The sequence below is a fragment of the Protopterus annectens genome, chromosome 4.part1, assembly GCF_019279795.1.
Source record: "Protopterus annectens isolate FY-2018-M chromosome 4.part1, PAN1.0, whole genome shotgun sequence".
NCBI classification, from domain to species: domain Eukaryota; kingdom Metazoa; phylum Chordata; order Ceratodontiformes; family Protopteridae; genus Protopterus; species Protopterus annectens.
The window spans coordinates 762,478,531-762,495,998 of record NC_056734.1 but is presented as its reverse complement, the minus strand read 5'-3'; the positions used below and the strand labels follow the sequence as shown (position 1 = coordinate 762,495,998).

General features: G+C 43.4%; 1 protein-coding gene across 6 annotated transcripts in view; it reads right to left on the bottom strand.

Moving 5' to 3' along the window:
* The window catches only part of PLCH1 (phospholipase C eta 1), a 3,453,772-nt gene that overhangs the window by 433,780 nt on the left and 3,002,524 nt on the right, over nt 1-17,468 (bottom strand). For all 6 annotated transcript variants that reach the window (XM_044070508.1, XM_044070510.1, XM_044070513.1 and 3 more), the window contains one exon: nt 748-819. In XM_044070508.1, the coding sequence (XP_043926443.1) occupies nt 748-819 (72 nt within the window). The remainder of the gene's footprint in view (nt 1-747; nt 820-17,468) is intronic.

The following is a 17,468-nucleotide window of genomic DNA, read 5'->3' as shown; positions in this document are numbered from 1 at the left end:
AAAACTTGCAATATATGTTGATTCATTAGAGGCATTAATCCCTTTTTTTAGAAATCTACCTAAAACACAGTCCTGGAAACCAATTTTTTATGCAATGAAGATAAGCTACATGCAGAGTGTATGTAGGATTTGCCAAACTGGAGATTTTGTTTCACAGGGGCATTAATGGAAAAATACAAAGGAGATGAGGAGTATATTTTCAGGAAAAGCAGAAGCATATGATGTTTATGAATGATAAATGAAAACAACGACTAGATGCATAAAACCAGGATTAATTTTCTTTATAGGAGAAGTGACAAGCAAAAATGGTAATGTAATTAACAAATCCTCCGAGTTCTAATGATATTTAGTATCTCCCTCCGATGAAGCCTCTCTCAAAAGTTTTTAAGAAGTTATTCTCAAGATCCTGTCAGTTTCCAGCATATCTTCTTACATGTGTTATTTATAAAGATGAAAACAAAAAGTTTCTTTATTAAAAAAAATTGACATGGAAGACATTTTAAAATGAGTCTCAACAAAAAGAATGTGAAATTGTGCACTTGACTAAGTCATGAAATTAGTTATAGATATCTCAGTAAATCTGATATAACTATATTGCATATTTACTAGATGCTTTACAAATAAATGATTTAAAAGGCATATTTTAATTTTAACTAGCTATTTCTGTTTCCAAGTAATTTGCACATACTACCCAAATGTGTACAGTTGGGCACAGTAATAGTTTCTAGTAATCTGGATGACACTCACCTTATGTTTTGAAAAATTGCCCATCAAAGTTCGGTTATGTGACTTCTTCCCACTTCCTTTTGCATCTGTATTCTGCATGACAGAAACATTAATTCAGTGTTTTATTCCTACAGGTAGCAAAACTTAAAAAATATATATATATCTATAAAGTTAACTTGGATGTTATGCAAGTAGAGTTCAGCATGCTGTTTGGGTTATCTGGTATTGGTACACTCTGATATCACCAGTACAATGGTGGTAAACAGGGGTAAAGGAAAAGTGTTTCAAAGCCCTAGTCATTCACAATAAAAAGCAGTACTATAGTAGATTTTACCAATAAAAATGCTTTGAAGTGCAGCTCAGAAACTGTTAATAAGCAGCCATGATCTTGCTGCATATGTGTGTGTATATAGCAAAGATACACAAGTGCTGTTTTAAGAGGGGGTTGCCAGTAAAGGGTGTGTGGCATGTGACTACACAGACTTCAGATGCTGGCATAAAGCACAGTTATGTTTCTCACTTTTCATTCCGCAACTTCTGATACTGCTTGTACTTAACTGTATACTTATATCAAACAGTATCAGATATAAAGCTACATTTTAAACTGAATGATGTTTCTTTATTGCTCCTCTATGTTTTTCGAATTTCTGAAGATATTTTGGAAAACTGATGCTTATTCTAAAAAGCATTACTATAATGCTACAACTGTGTGAACTAGCATGCTATTTTACTTTCTGATTTTCAACATAAAACCCATTGCAAATATAATTGTTTTCATACTTTCCATGTCATGAGAAAATTTATACTACTTCTGAATAAAATGTTTTTCAATCAATAAATCAACCGAACCACAAATCTCCATTACAGTGATTACTCATTTTGGCTCAAAATGTCAAATCTTCAACTACCAACATCTCAAAACCTGCATGTTAAGTTAAATGAAACTGGGAAAATCAGGATTCAAAAGTTTCACCTGCGTCAAAATTCAAGTGGGATTGCAGAGAAAGCAATAAAGTTCAAGTGTGCAACATTCATAAATGTCACAATTAGGGAAAATGAAAGTAACAATTCTAGTCTCAAACATGAGGAAAACGACAAGTTAGCAGCATTGACAGAAAGATTCCAGGCACATTGTGGGTAAAAGAAATATCTTCTATATGCATGGTAATTATTTTTCATAAGAAACTAAGGGGTCCCATACACACAGTTTTGTGCAGTATGTAGTCAGGGATATTTTAAATGTGTGTGGGGGGGTCTTTTCAGTGACTGATGTATGTGTTAAAAGATATTACAGTAAACAAGTATCTTTTAGTTGCAAGAAATACAATCTTTAGAAGATTAACAAAAGGAGAAAGGTTGGACAAAAGCAAGTTTAATGTTAATACTCTCTGATCCTGGGCAGCTGGGGTGGGCAGGGTACAAAAGTGCACTGATTATATTACCTGTAGAACTGAAAAAAAATCTCTCATTTTTACAAGGTTGAATGTGTAGATTTAGCGCCTTTGGCTAAAGATATAAACAAGTATTTTTGTAATTAAGTAGGCTTTAAAAATATTACAAAATGATGAAAGTCATGAAAAACACTAAGTTTATTACATCTGCAAATATTTTAGTTTTTTTTTTCCATTAGCAAATGTTCAGGGGGAGTCGAGATGTCTGCAGCAGAAGGTAGCTGTACATTATATTCTGAGTGAAATTCAAGAAGATTCACTGCAAAATATTTCACCATGGAGACAAGTTGTCTGCAGGTGAAAGTAATTAACATTTGGGGTTCTGAGCATTCTTTGCTGAGAAAAATGCAAAATTTAAAGGTACACTTGCAAGTAGTGCACTGAAAAATAAAGTCTAAAATTATGGGAAGTGAATAAGGGAGAGCCTCCCTAGCAGCATTAATACTCTATAAAAGAGCAGTGTAAATTTTAGTTGTATTTAAAGATGATAGCTAAAGTACTCTTTTCTTAGGGCTAAAAGTTAAAAATTTCTGAAAGCATACAAGCCGTTTTTCACATCTGGGAAGGGAACAAAGATAAAAAAAGAGAAGGCAGCAACAATTCTAAGTGATAACACAGACTGTAGCATGAGCTTTAGCATGGATAACCTTCATTTTAGGTTAGGTTTTATGTGCCTGAGGGTTTTCATTATAATTAAAAGTCTAGAAAAATGCTCATAGGTTCAAATGTAGATGAGAAGAAACAACCATATAAAAGAGCAGCCTGCTAAACATTAGTGTGTGCATGTAACACACAGCTGGAAATACACATTCAAACAAACTGTCACATATAATAGGTTGAAAAACAGCTTTATATCATAATAGCTACACTATCTATATTATCTTGGGATATAAATGGCCTTACTTATACAGATAAGAATGATACAATATTGAATTATATTAGGAAATGAAGAGTGCAACTACAAATGTTGCAGGAGACACATTTGGAAAGAAATGAGCATGTGAGTTTGATAGAAAAGCTTCCATGATGGATATTCAGCAGAATATCAGGGACAAAGTTAAAAAGGGAGTACTTAAACTAATTGCTACAGGGACTCCAACAGTGATAAAAAATGGAAAAAAGACAATAATGGTAGATTTGTGATAGTAAGGGGGCCCATTAGCAAGGGAGGAGGGATTAAACTGGAGTATATTTATATTCCACCAAAAATTGTTATTATGGAACAGGAACATTTTGGAGAAAATAATCAGCTTTCAGCAGGGAATATAACTTTTAGATGTTATGTGATCCTATCTCGCCTACATTCTGTACTGATGGGTTCGGAGCCGATCCCTCGGCTCCGACTCGGCATGCTTATGCTATAGAGCGAGGCCTCTTATTGGCTGAGCTATCTTTATCCCAGGATGCACCACCACTAATCCCCCACATCTCGTTTGCCGCTTACAGAGCTTAGACGTGGTCTCAACTTGGCTGGGCTAAGTACTATTTATTTAGGCTTTTTCCTGTCAGAAATTTGCTTGATTTAAATCCAAAAGCTGTTTTAACGGCTATTCTTTGTATACGAGTGTGTTTTGATATATTTGGTTGAGGATTTCGTGTTTTTTCCTGTCAGGGAAGGTTCCCGTTTAAGTTAGAGGGGCCTTCCCCTGTGGTTTCTACTACCTTAGTTGTTGTGTGTGGGTCAAGTACCCATTTAAGTTAGAGGGTCTTGACCCTCTCTATCTCTCTTTCTTTTGTGGAAAGTTTGTTTTTTCTAAAAAAAAAAAAAAAAAAAAAAAAGGTTTTAGTTTAAAATTTTAACACTAAAGTAGGGATATATTTTTTCCTGTGTCAAACCCTTCTTCTAGTTGTAGACAACTGTGTTTTGGCTTGGTTATGTCGAAAGAACACAAACCCTCCAGGTTTAAGAAGTGCACGAGGTGTGGTTTTAAAATGTCCATAATGGACGACCACTCCTCGTGCGTCTATTGCTTAGGTGCTAAACACCTGCAAGAGTCGTGTAGTGTGTGCCACGCGTTCTCTTCTAGAGTCCTCCAGGAGAGGAAAAACAAATTAATCCTCAAAGGATTAATCAAGCCTTCCTTCGAGGAGGCTTTATCTTCCTCTCCGTCTCCTTCTAAAAAGAAGAAAGTGTCGGCTCCGACCAGTCAGTCGGAACCGACTGCTAAAAAAACTAAGCAGACTTCTCCATCGGCTCCACGGACTTCGGAGCCGAGGTCGGAATGGTCTGCCTCGATGCCTCCAGCCTCGACCCCTCTGGTTTCGGAGCCGAGGTCTGGGGCATCGAGGCGGTCACCCTCATCGGCTCCACTGATATTGGAGCCGATAAGGGTTATCGGCTCAGACTCTTCCCCCTCGGAGCCGAAGTCCTTATCGGCACAGAGGGAAATTTCCTTGAAACCTTCCTCGGAGCCGTTAGTTGTTGAGTCCTTTCGGAGCCGGTCCCAGAGCCCTTCGGAGCCGATGGAGAAATCGGTTCGGGCCCGATCAGTATCCTCGAGATCATCCAAGATGTCTGATTCGGACATCGACAGGGTGCTCCTTCGACTCTTCCAGTCTCCGGTGTTCCAAAAGCTGGTTTCGGCTCCAGCGCATTTGGCTTCGGAGCCGATGGTCCACTCCCCTACTGTGGTTCCTCCTCCAACAGCTTCGGCACCGTTGAAGCCGGTGCTGGTGGAACCTGTGGAGGTGTTAGGGTCGGGCCCGACCCTTGCTCCAACTCCGGCTCTTGGGTCGGAGTTCAGTACACGGACTTCTTTCTTCGGCCCTGGGGGGGAGGCTTCGGGATTGATGCTTTCGGTCCCAAGTCTCCCTCTTGGTGCGGCGGGAATACCATTAACTGTTGTGGCCACGGAGGTGGGACCCTCCCAGGATTCTGGTGGTCCCGCCTTCAGGGCTATGAGGAGTGCTTTAGCCAAATCCTCCGTGGCTACCTCCACGGTTTCCCCAGCTCCTTCCCTACATTTGGAGACTGGGTCGTTGGCAGTCCCCCTGTCCTTAGACAGCGGAGCCCCTGGGCCTCAGGTTACCCCCGCCGGGGTTTCTCCCCCTCCTGGAGGTCCTTCTGAAGCCTCTTCGGAAGAACCTCCCAGGAAGAGATCGTGCAAGAGGAAGCACGTTGACTCCCCTGATGAGTCTCTGACATCCGACACTGATCTCGATGATGCAGAAGGGTCCCCCAAGTCGTCCTCGGATGATGTCTCCTTTGCAGACATCCTGGAAGCCCTAAAACAACGAGGCGGCTGGCAGTCCAAACCTCCCTCTGCGGATGAGTCGGTGTTCCTGAAGGCCTTCGGGGCTCAGCCCTCCGCCTCCTGGGTGTCTCCGCCCTTCGACGAGCTCTTGGATTTGATCTGTTGAAGGGCGTGGGAACACCCAGACTCTGTGGAACCGGTGCCCGCTCGTCCGAACAAATTTCTCTTGGCGCCCCCTGATAGAGAGTTCCTTACTAAAGGAGTGGCTGTAGATGCTTTGGTGGTGGCATCTGCTACCCAGCAAGATGTAGCAGAGGCTTCTACGTCCGTCCATCCTCCTAATAAGGAGTTTAGGAGCATGGATCGGTACGGAAAGCGCACCCTCAGTTCAGCGGCCTTTACACTGAGGTCCTTGAACTACCTTACGCACTTCACCAGGTTTCAGAGGGATCTGATTAAGGAGCTATCCGATACCCTCTTGGGTAACCTGCCTGAGGAGCTGGCCCAGACGGTTGGCTCTCAGCTGGCTACAATGTCGTCCATTTTGAACTCGTCCATGAGGCTCATTTCTTATGCGGCCGAAGGGGCGAGCAGAGCGGCGGGTACAGGCATTGCTCTAAGGAGACAAGCCTGGCTCCATCTGTGTCACTTCGCGGAGGCCTTTAAGTCTTCATTTGCCGACGCCCCCTTTGATGGGTCCTCCCTGTTTGGACCCAAGGTAAAAGACACACTAACCCGCTGTGAACAGGAGGGTAAGACTCTGACTGCCGTAGGGGCACGATTTTCCACTCCCTTTCGGCCTTATCCCAAGGCTAAAGAGGAGGGAAAATGTGGTTCCGTAGATCTCAGAAGCCTTACCCCTCTCAGCAGGAAGGTTCCCCTTCCAGAGGCAGAGGAGGGGGAAATTCATCCGGAAGACGCCATCCCAGAGGCGGCAGAGGCCCTCGCAACACTGGAGACCGCGAGTCCTTTCGTGGCTCTTCAGCCTTTCATAGTCCCTGAGGGATTGCCCGGCTGTGCTGCTCCGGAGCCAGTCGGGGGTCGTTTCTCGAAGCACCTGAAGGCCTGGGAAGGGATCACTCAGGACCGATGGGTGCTTGCTTCGGATTATCGCCGGAGGTTACTCCATCCCATTTTCACACACCCCCCCCCCCCTCAGTCCAAAAAAATCCCGGACCCGCCACCCAGTCAACGGGATACCGCAGCCTCAGAAGTTTCAAAGCTGCTGCAAAAAGGAGTCATCCAACCGGTCCCCGCAGACCAGATCGGATTAGGGACTTACTCAAGATTCTTTTTGGTGCCAAAAAAGACCGGGGACTTGAGGCCCATTTTGGACCTCAGCATCCTAAACTGTTCAGTCAGAAAGTCCAAGTTCCAAATGGTCACTCTACAAACCATTCTCCCATTGCTGGAGAAAGGTGTTTGGATGTGCTCCATAGATCTCAAGGACGCGTATTATCATATCAGGTACATCAAGCGTCCAGGAGACATATGCGCTTCAGCCTAGGAGGCAGTCATTTTCAGTTCCGTGCGCTGCCCTTTGGTCTCACCACAGCCCCCAGGGTGTTCACCAAGTGCTTGGCAGTAGTGACTGCTCACCTGAGAAGTCTAGGATTCCAGGTGTTTCCGTATCTAGACGACTGGCTCCTAACTGCCACCTCCAAGCATCTACTTCTGCGGAGCCTACAAGCCACTATATCACTGGGCAATTCCCTTGGAATCACCTTCAATTAGCCAAGGTCTGTGTTGCGGCCATCTCAACGAATAAGATTCATAGGGGTAGAGATAGACTCAAACCAAATGCGGGTCTATCTACCTACAGACAGAATTCAAACCATACATAATCAGGTTCGAGCCTTACTCCCCAGGTCCAAAGCCCCAGCCAGAATGGTCCTGCAGCTATTGGGATCCATGTCTGCCACGGTTCTTCTAGTCCCCTTGGCAAGGTTGCACATGAGAATCCTCCAGTGGCTTCTTTCAGCTCAGTGGTCCTTTCAGGAACTCCCTCTCAGTCACCTCATATGGATCACAGAATCTTGCAAACGGGACCTTCGCTGGTGGCTAGTGCCCTCCAATTTGGATCAAGGACGACCCTTTGTTCTACCTCCTCCGGCGGCCACTTTGACCACGGACGTCTCCCAGACGGGGTGGGGGAGGGGCATTCCCTGGGCAGGTCAGTCCAAGGCAAATGGCATCCAGAAGAGATTTTGCTTCATATCAACATCTTGGAAATGAGGGCAGTACTCCTGTCCCTTCAAGCCCTCCACGATTATCTCCCTCAAGGCATGATTGCCGTTCACTCAGACAACATGTCAGTTGTTTGGTACCTGAACAAACAGGGAGGGACCAGATCCTATCCTCTTTGCAGAGAAGCCATGAGGGTTTGGGAATGGGCAGTCTCCACCAAACGCTTCCTAGTGGCTACTCACATACCAGGCAAGTCCAATGTGATAGCCGACAGATTGAGCAGGACCATTCTCTCTCCTCACGAATGGTCTCTGAATATGACAGTTGCAAGTCAGATTTTCAGCGAATGGGGAGTTCCGTGTTGCGACCTCTTCGCGACTCCTCTGAATGCGAAGTGCGAAGAATTCTTCTCCCTAACTCCGGCTCCAGGGAAGAGCCCCATGGACGCATTAGTCCATCCTTGGCCCACCGGCTTGCTTTATGCCTTCCCTCCAGTTCCTTTCCTTCCCAGAGTGATTCAAAAGGCATCTCTCTTGGGGAGCAAAATGATCTTAATTGCTCCTTACTGACCCCGTCAAGTGTGGTTCCCCTATCTCCGGAAACATGCCCTGCAAGGTCCATGGTTTCTGGATCAGATACCAGACCTACTGGTTCATCAGTTGGGACTATTCCACCAGTCCCTACACACCTTAAAATTGACGGCTTGGCTCCTCCTCTTCCGACGATAGTCAGGAGTCATACATTGGATTCAGATGTTGTACACATATTATCTTCGGCCCATAAGTCTGCTACAAAGAAACTGTATTCTAGCAAATGGAAAAGATTTGCTATTTGGGCTCAACTCCGGGCCTGGACCCCATTTCTATTCCCGTGGCAGAAGTACTAAAATTTCTGACTTCTCTTTTTAATCAAGGCTCTTCAGTTTCTACCATCAAGGTACAACTGGCAGCAATTTCTAATTTTCACGAATCCATAGACCCACCTTTAATGAGCAACAGATTGTGCAAGACCTTCCTAAAAGGTGCTGCCCTATTGAGACCCCCGATTTCTCATCCTGCACCTCCATGGGATCTTGATATAGTGTTACGCGCCTTGACCTCTTTTCCCTTTGAACCGGCAGCTACATGTGATTTAAAGTTTCTATCATGGAAGACAGCTTTTCTGGTGGCGATTACTTCTGCCAGAAGAGTTTCAGAGCTTCAAGCTTTGTCAGTAAAACCCCGTACTTGGTTTTTCACAAGGACAGAGTATCCCTCAGACCAAATCCTTCCTTTGTCCCTAAGGTTTGTTCTACTTTCTGCTTACAACAATCGTTAGAGCTTCCAGTTTTTTTCCCAAAATACTCTAACAAGGCGGAGTTTATATTCCACACACTAGATGTACATAGACAGTTACGTTTTTATCTAGACAGGACCAAACAAACAAGGAAAACAGATCAGTTGTTTGTATCCTTTGCAGATAACAAATTGGGCAAAGCTGTCACAAAGGTCACTATTGCCAAATGAATCAGGGACTGTATTTCTCAAGCTTAGTTTTATTCTAACAAAGAGCTTTCCACCTCTGTCAAGGCTCATTCTACAAGAGCTATGGCTACTTCAATAGCATTTCATTCTAAGCTTGCTATTAGTGACATTTGTGCTGTGGCTACATCTTCCCTGCACACCTTCATTTCCCACTACAAATTAGATGTGGCATCTAGAGGACGAGCTTCATTTGGTTCCACAGTGCTCAGGAGTGTTTTCCAATGAGCCACCCAGGATTTAGGTGCTAGGGACGCTGTCCCATCAGTACAGAATGTAGGCGAGATAGGATCACATAACATCTTTTAGTTATGTACTCACCATAACTTCAGATGTTTGAGATCCATCTCGCCTACATTCCTAATAACCCACCCTCCTTCCCCCTTCCTTAAAGATCAGAGGATACCAGAAGGTCCGAATTCTGTTGTTTCATCTTGAAACATCTAACAATGTTATATAATCACGTTATGCATGTGTGCATGTATGCGGGCAAACAAGATCTGGGGGATTAGTGGTGGTGCATCCTGGGATAAAGATAGCTCAGCCAATAAGAGGCCTCGCTCTATAGCATAAGCGTGCCGAGTCGGAGCTGAGGGATCGGCTCTGAGCCCATCGGTACAGAATGTAGGCGAGATGGATCCCAAACATCTGAAGTTATGGTGAGTACATAACTAAAAGTTTCCGGATAAATTTCCCCCTCTGCCTCTGGAAGGGGAACCTTCCTGCTGAGAGGGGTAAGGCTTCTGAGATCTACGGAACCACATTTTCCCTCCTCTTTTAGCCTTGGGATAAGGCCGAAAGGGAGTGGAAAATCGTGCCCCTACGGCAGTCAGAGTTTTACCCTCCTGTTCACAGCGGGTTAGTGTGTCTTTTACCTTGGGTCCAAACAGGGAGGACCCATCAAAGGGGGCGTCGGCAAATGAAGACTTAAAGGCCTCCGCGAAATGACACAGGCGGAGCCAGGCTTGTCTCCGTAGAGCGATGCCTGTACCCGCTCTACTCACCCCTTCGGCCGATCTGAAATGAGCCTCATGGGACGAGTTCGAAATGGACGACATTGTAGCCAGCTGAGAGCCAACCGTCTGGGCCAGCTCCTCAGGCAGGTTACCCAAGAGGGTATCGGATAGCTCCTTAATCAGATCCCTCTGAAATCTGGTAAAGTGCCAGGTAGTTCAAGGACCTCAGTGTAAAGGCCGCTGAACTAAGGGTGTGCTTTCGTGCCGATCCATGCTCCTAGACTCCTTATTAGGAGGATGGACGGACATAGAAGCCTCTGCTACATCTTGCTGGGTAGCAGATGCCACCACCAAAGCATCTACAGCCACACCTTTAGTAAGGAACTCTCTATCACGGGCCGAGAAATTTGTTCGGACGAGCAGGCACCGGTTCCACAGAGTCTGGGTGTTCCCGCCCTTCGACAGATCAAATCCAAGAGCTCGTCGAAGGGTGGAGACACCCAGGAGGCGGAGGGCTGAGCCCCGAAGGCCTTCAGGAACACCGACTCATCAGCAGAGGGAGGTTTGGACTGCCAGCCGCCTCGCTGTTTTAGGGCTTCTAGGATGTCTGCAAAGGAGACATCATCCGAGGACGACTTAGGGGACCCCTCTGCATCATCGAGATCAGTGTCAGATGTCAAAGACTCATCAGGGGAGTCAACGTGCTTCCTCTTGCATGACCTTTTCCTGGGAGGGTTCTTCCGAAGAGGCTTCAGAAGGACCTCCAGGAGGGGGAGAAACCCCAGCAGGGTAACCTGAGGCCCGGGGGCTCCGCTGTCTAAAGACAGGGGGACTGCCAACGACCCAGTCTCCGTATGCAGGGAGGTAGCTGGGGAAACCGTGGAGGTAGCCAAGGAAGATTTGGCTAAAGCGCTCCTCATAGCCCTGAAGGCGGGACCACCAGAATCCTGGGAGGGTCCCACCTCCGTGTACGACAGTGGGCGGTACTCCCACCGCACCAAGAGGGAGACTTGGGACTGAGAGCATCAATCCCGAAGCCTCCCCCCCCAGGGCCGAAGGAAGAAGTCCGTGTACTGAACTCCGACCCAAGAGCCGGAGTTGGAGCAAGGGTCGGGCCCGACCCTAACACCTCCACAGGTTCCACCAACACTGGCTCCAATGGTGCTGAAGCTGTTGGAGGAGGAACCACAGTATGGGAGTGAACCATCGGCTCCGAAGCCAAATGGGCTGGAGCCGAAACTAGCTTTTGGAACACCGGAGACTGGAAGAGTCGAAGGAGCACCCTGTCGAAGTCCGAATCAGACATCTTGGATGACCTAGAGGATACCGATCGGGCCCGAACCGATTTCTCCATCGGCTCCGAAGGGCTGGGGGACCGGCTCCGAAAGGACTCAACAACTATCAGCTCCGAGGAAAGTTTCAAGGAAATTTCCCTCGGTGCCGATAAGGACTTCTCCGAGGGGAAGAGTCTGAGCGGTACCTGATCGGCTCCAATATCAGTGGAGCCGATGAGGGTGACCCCCTCGATGCCCCAGACCTCGGCTCCAAAACCAGAGGGGTCGAGGCTGGAGGCATCGAGGCAGACCGTTCAGACCTCGGCTCCGAAGTCCGTGGAGCCGATGGAGAAGTCTGCTTAGATTTTTTAGCGGTCGGTTCCAAATGACTGGTCGGAGCCGCCGCTTTTTTCTTTTTAGAAGGAGACGGAGAGGAAGATAAAGCCTCCTCGAAGGAAGGCTTGATTAATCCCTTGAGGATTAATTTGTTTTTCCTCTCCTGGAGGACTCTGGAAGAGAACAAGTGGCACACACTACACGACTCCTGTAAGTGCTTAGCACCTAAGCAACAGACGCACGAGGCGTGGTCATCCGTTATGGACATTTTAAAACCACACCTCGTGCATTTCTTAAACCCGGAGGGTTTGTGCTCTTTAGACATAACTACTTTAACCACAGAACTTTCTTAAGTGAAGAAACACTAATTTAGCCAAAGACAAAGTTGAATACAACAAATTCAAAATATATATATATATATATATATTTTTTTTTTTTACACTAAACAGATAAACAGACAAAAAAATAAAGAGAGTCAAGACCCTCTAACTTAAACGGGTGCTTGACCCAAGAAAGATGTACAACCAGCAAAGCAACAGGGGAAGGCCCCTCTAACTAAAACGGGAAACCTTCCCTGACTAAAAAAATCACGAATTTTTTAACGAAAAATTACCAAACACACTGATATGACAACAATAGCTGTTAAAACAGCTTTTGGGTTCAAAAGAAGGAAATTTGTGACAGGAAAAGCCTAAATAAATAGTACTTAGCCCAGCCAATGTTGGGACCACGTCTAACCTTGATAGCAGCAAACGAGATCTGGGGGATTAGTGGTGGTGCATCCTGGGATAAAGATAGCTCAGCCAATTAGAGGCCTCGCTCTATAGCATAAGCGTGCCGAGTCGGAGCCGAGGGATCGGCTCCGAACCCATCAGTTCAGAATGTAGGCGAGATAGGATCACATAACATCTTACTGTTAAGGAGTAGAACTTGGTTTACAATAGTGAGTATATACCAGGGGGACGTGGAATGGAACAGTAGAATTCTAAAAAATATATGATATGGAAGATGTGAATTCAATGTGTCTGCTTCAAAAGACTGAAAAACCAAAAGACTGAATTCCAAAAGACTGAAAATTCAAAATACTGAATGATGGAATTTTCCCCTTCTTCACTGTTGTGTGATCTTGGAGTTGGTATATATAGTTAGAACAGGGTGTCAGGGGTGCAGCCCCCCTCCCCAATGAGGGGTGCATTTTGAATTTTCAGTCTTTTGGGATTCATTCTTTTGGTTTGTCAATCATCTGAAGTAGACATGAATTCAGTAGTAGAACTCGGACATAATTTGCAAATTATTCCCCAAGCTACAATAAATGGGCTAGACTAGATATAAATTACATTTCACTGAAACATTTGAATTGCATTGAAAGCTCTGACACATTTCCAATATCTATTTCAGATCATACACTAACACAAGCTAAGATAAAATGCAGGGTAATGAAGTAAAAATGAAACACCACTTCCCCCACAAATGGGAATAAAAAATAATTTTGGGGTTATTAGGAAAGAAACAAATATCTTCAGGTGTTATATCTAGCGAGTTGGATAAAATGAAAATGGAATTTAAAACAGGGTAGAAATAAAACAGAATGAGATATTTAGGAAGTAATAGGAATTACTTAAAGGAGTTGAAAAAGTTAAAGTAATGCAGAATACCGGGAACCTCACAGAACCTGAAGAGGTGCAAATGCAGAGCAGTAAACAGAAAATAAGGGAGTATGACTTTTTTGACACAGGATCTGAATTGCCTAGACATAGTAAGTCTTTATTAAGTCTAATTCTGTTGGCAATGGAATTACTAAAAAATGGAAATCAAAGTTTAAATCAACTGTATTTGAAATATTGAACATTATAGAATAATATGAAAGATAAACAGAACTGGACAATGTATCTTTAGAAAAGGAAAAGAGCAAATTGTATAGAAATAAATGGAAATTTTAGGAACAACAGATGCATAATAATGTTCGGGAGGATGAGTGAGGTTTAAAGGAAGGCAAGAATTCAGCAAGTTGTATAATTTTGGACTGCTGATAATTATAAAGACAGACAAGATATTGGTGTGTAACGCACATAAATGGAAAAAAATGTTTTATCATGATTTGATCCTTTTTTTTTGTTAATGTGAGCTTCCCCATGTCTTAAGTGATAATTTAATAAAGGTGTTAAAAAAAGATTTCCCCTGAAACAGGATCATTTATACATGGACCAACAAAGATTCCTACAGCTGTTTAAAACAAAACTGAAGTGGAACAGAAATTCATGGAAAGCCTTGTTGCAGTTATTAGGGAAACTGAACTGACTGAATGGCTCAATAGTAGGATGACAGCAGTGAAACATGCATATAATGTATACAGATTACCAAGATCCAAGTAAAAGGATCAAGAGAGAGATTGCTATTCACTTTAAACTACTGAAGTCGTTGTTGTTGCAACATCTAATGCTAGATCAATCACTGTGCAAGGGTTCTGACAAATTAAACTAGCTTTGTACATTTAACAGACATATGGCCAGAGACATATTGTAAGACTGCCTCTTGGAATATCATCAGCTCAACCAGTGCTAAAAAGTGCAGTAAAAGAAAGAACTGAATGCTTGAAAGATGTAGTTAAATTAACATACTATCTGGTGTGAAAAGCCACTAAACAGGATGCTGACCATAGGCATATTAAGTGACAGCCTGGAAAAAAAAAAGCTTGAAGCTGAAAAGAAACAATGTCAGATTTGTTTTAATGCTGTTAAATACACTGGTCATTTCTGACATCAGAAGGCTGCAAACCAGACTGTGATAAATTTAGTGCCACAGTTGAGTATGACTTGACTTTGACAACTCATCTCTTATATGAGTCATTTGTATGTTGCCAAATCCCTTCTAGTTCATACCAAACTTGTCAGATATAATAGTACTACACAGGAAGTTATGGGGCATCAAGATGTTTGGCTTTGGTCACTTGATAAGAATAAAAGTTTTGAAGGACTAAAAAAACTTATAGCGGCCTTAATTCTGAATATTTTCTGGTGTCATACAAACCATGATACTTCAAGCGATTGCTAATAGTTGGGGGCCTGTTACATTATAATTGAAGGAAGGCAGACTAATAATATATGAACTAAGGGTTTTGACAAAAGCAAAGGAAAGATATGTGCAGATATAAAAAATGTGTCAGAAATTGCTTTTGGTTATTAGATCCAAAAGGGTAAAAAACAACCATACAGCTGGGATGAAGTTGGCATACCAGTACACAAAGAACAGAACCAGAATAAAAACTGGGTGACAACAAACACAGCTAAGTAAAGTAAACCAAAAAGCTTTTATTATAACTTAGTAAGCGCTTCCGCGTTGTCAAAGTTACTATATCTGCTGAGAAGTTTAAAGAGCCAAAAAGCTGCCAAAAATGCAATTGCTGTAAGACATGTTAAATGATGGACAACTAGACACTAGCTTTGATGTTCACGTGTGATGCGATGCTTTATAAAATTCACAAGTGTAAACAGATGGTTTTGATATACATTTGCAAAAATTGTCTGAGCAGAAGAAATGATTCAGAAATGTGAATCCTGTAGTACCTATCATAATCAGAATTAGTGTGAGAGAGCTACCCCATGAAATACCAAACATTCCATGGCTGAATGTATGCAGTCTTTACACAAAGTGAAAAACAAGCTGAGTGAATTGCCCAAAGAATGAAAAATCAAATGAAAGATCAGAGAATTCCAACAGCAAACTGTTCTGCCTTAATACAAGAATAAAGTCACCTTATCTAGAAAGGATTTCTTCCAGAATTACTGATCAACAAATATCCTAAAGCTAAGTTATGTTTGTTTTATTCTTTGCTAAAACTGAAAAGTCAAATACTGAAAAGGCAGGCTAAATGTCACTGACTTATTAAAAGAAAAGCAGTGTAATCAAAGAAATTGTATGACAAATCAGCATGGAATATTCTAGAATTAAAGGAAGGAGAAAGAGTAATGCTTATGGATTTTTATAGATAATGCTCAAAAAAGTCAAGCATAGCTACAATAGTCAAGAAACAGAATCTAGACCTTATTTCTAGAAAGTAACACAGACATGCATAGAAGTTTCATAGAAGAAGCAGTGTGCGTTTGTTTAAGTTACTAAATGGAAATGAGGAAGTCTAACAAGCAGAGATGTGTCCTCCTTAAATTCTACCTCTGTCTGATGTTACTCTTACATCTGGTTGTGAAGCATCATACTTCCATACAGAAAATAATCCTTCTGTTGCTATGGAAACTCTGCAGAGAAGGAAATACAGTCCAGAAACCTTTCAGTGATGCTGTTCTTGGTACTATTCTTACGCAATATATTGTTTTAGAGAACTTTCTTGAAAGTGAACAGACTGCACCTATATAATAACCAAGCTGTATGAATGACTGAGAAACTTAAACACTACAGCAACTCCAAATCTCTGAAGTAGCTTTTCCGACTTTACTATTGGTGTTTCTGAATTTTCAAAGGTACTGATCCTGTACCAACATATTGCACATTACACAGTAATTATCAGAAATGTACTCTAAAACGAATTAATGTTTTTTAACATATATATATATATATATATATATATATATATATAGGTTCACTACATAATCTCGAAATTTTGAAATATCGAATTTCAAAATCTCGAGACTATGTAGCCGAAATCCCTAAATACCGAAAGACCAGAAGCATGAAATTCAAAATCCCGATGTTCGGAGATACTGAAGTAGCGCTTCTGGTGTTGCGGTTTGTTGATGGATAGATGGAGCTCAAAGACGAACTAACCCCTCACCTAAACACACTGTTCAAACTCAGCCTCTCCACAGGCTATGTACCCATACAGTAGCGCACAGCAACGGTTATTCCGCTCCACAAAGGTGGAGCCACAACAGACCCTGGGAACTGTCGCCCTATAAGCCTGACTAGCTTGGTCTGCAAGGCTATGCAGTGCATCATCATGGAACTCATTAAAAGAGACATTGGGAACCTCCAAACACTTGACCCGACACAGTTCGGCTTTGTTAAGGGCAGATCATGCCTCCTAAACCTGGTGGACTTCTTTGAGACAGTTACCAAGGCTATAGACAAAGGAAAGGTGGTACACACAGCCTACCTAGACCTCGCAAAGGCCTTCGATACCATTCTACATTCTGGTATTATAGACAAGCTCACCAGCCTGAACATAAACCCCTATGTCACAAGATGGGTTGCCAACTGGCTCATGGACAGAACCCACATGGTGAGAGCTGTGGGAGCTAGGTCCGACTCTAAACGTTTACAAGTGGCATTCCCCAGGGCTCAGTCCTAGGACCCCTCCTGTTCCGCATATACTTTTCAGAGGTACAGGCAAGCACAGGAGGACTATAGCTGACCAAGTTTGCAGACGACTGCAAACTAGGGGCTATAACTGACACTCCGGCTGACACAGACATCCTCCAAAAGGGTCTCACTGAGACAGATACCTGGTGTCAAAATCATGGCCTCAAGCTAAATGCCAAAAAGTGCATAGTCATCCCCTTTGGAAAAAAACAAAGTACCCACAAACTACCACATAAGTGTTAGTCCACTAAATACGGAAGACGTAATAAGGGATCTGGGGACCCAAGTAGATAGTAATCTCTCCTTTGATAATCACATTGCCAAAGTGGTTAGAAAATCCTTCTATGTAGCCCACCTAATCACAAAAGGGTTCGCATCCAGATCAAAAGAGGTCATTGTGCTCCTCTACTCATCAGGCCCATCATAGAGTACAATGCCCCATTTGGGATGTACCATACAAGACACCCGTAACAGCTGGAAATACCACAGAAGTACCTCACCAAGAGGATCACTG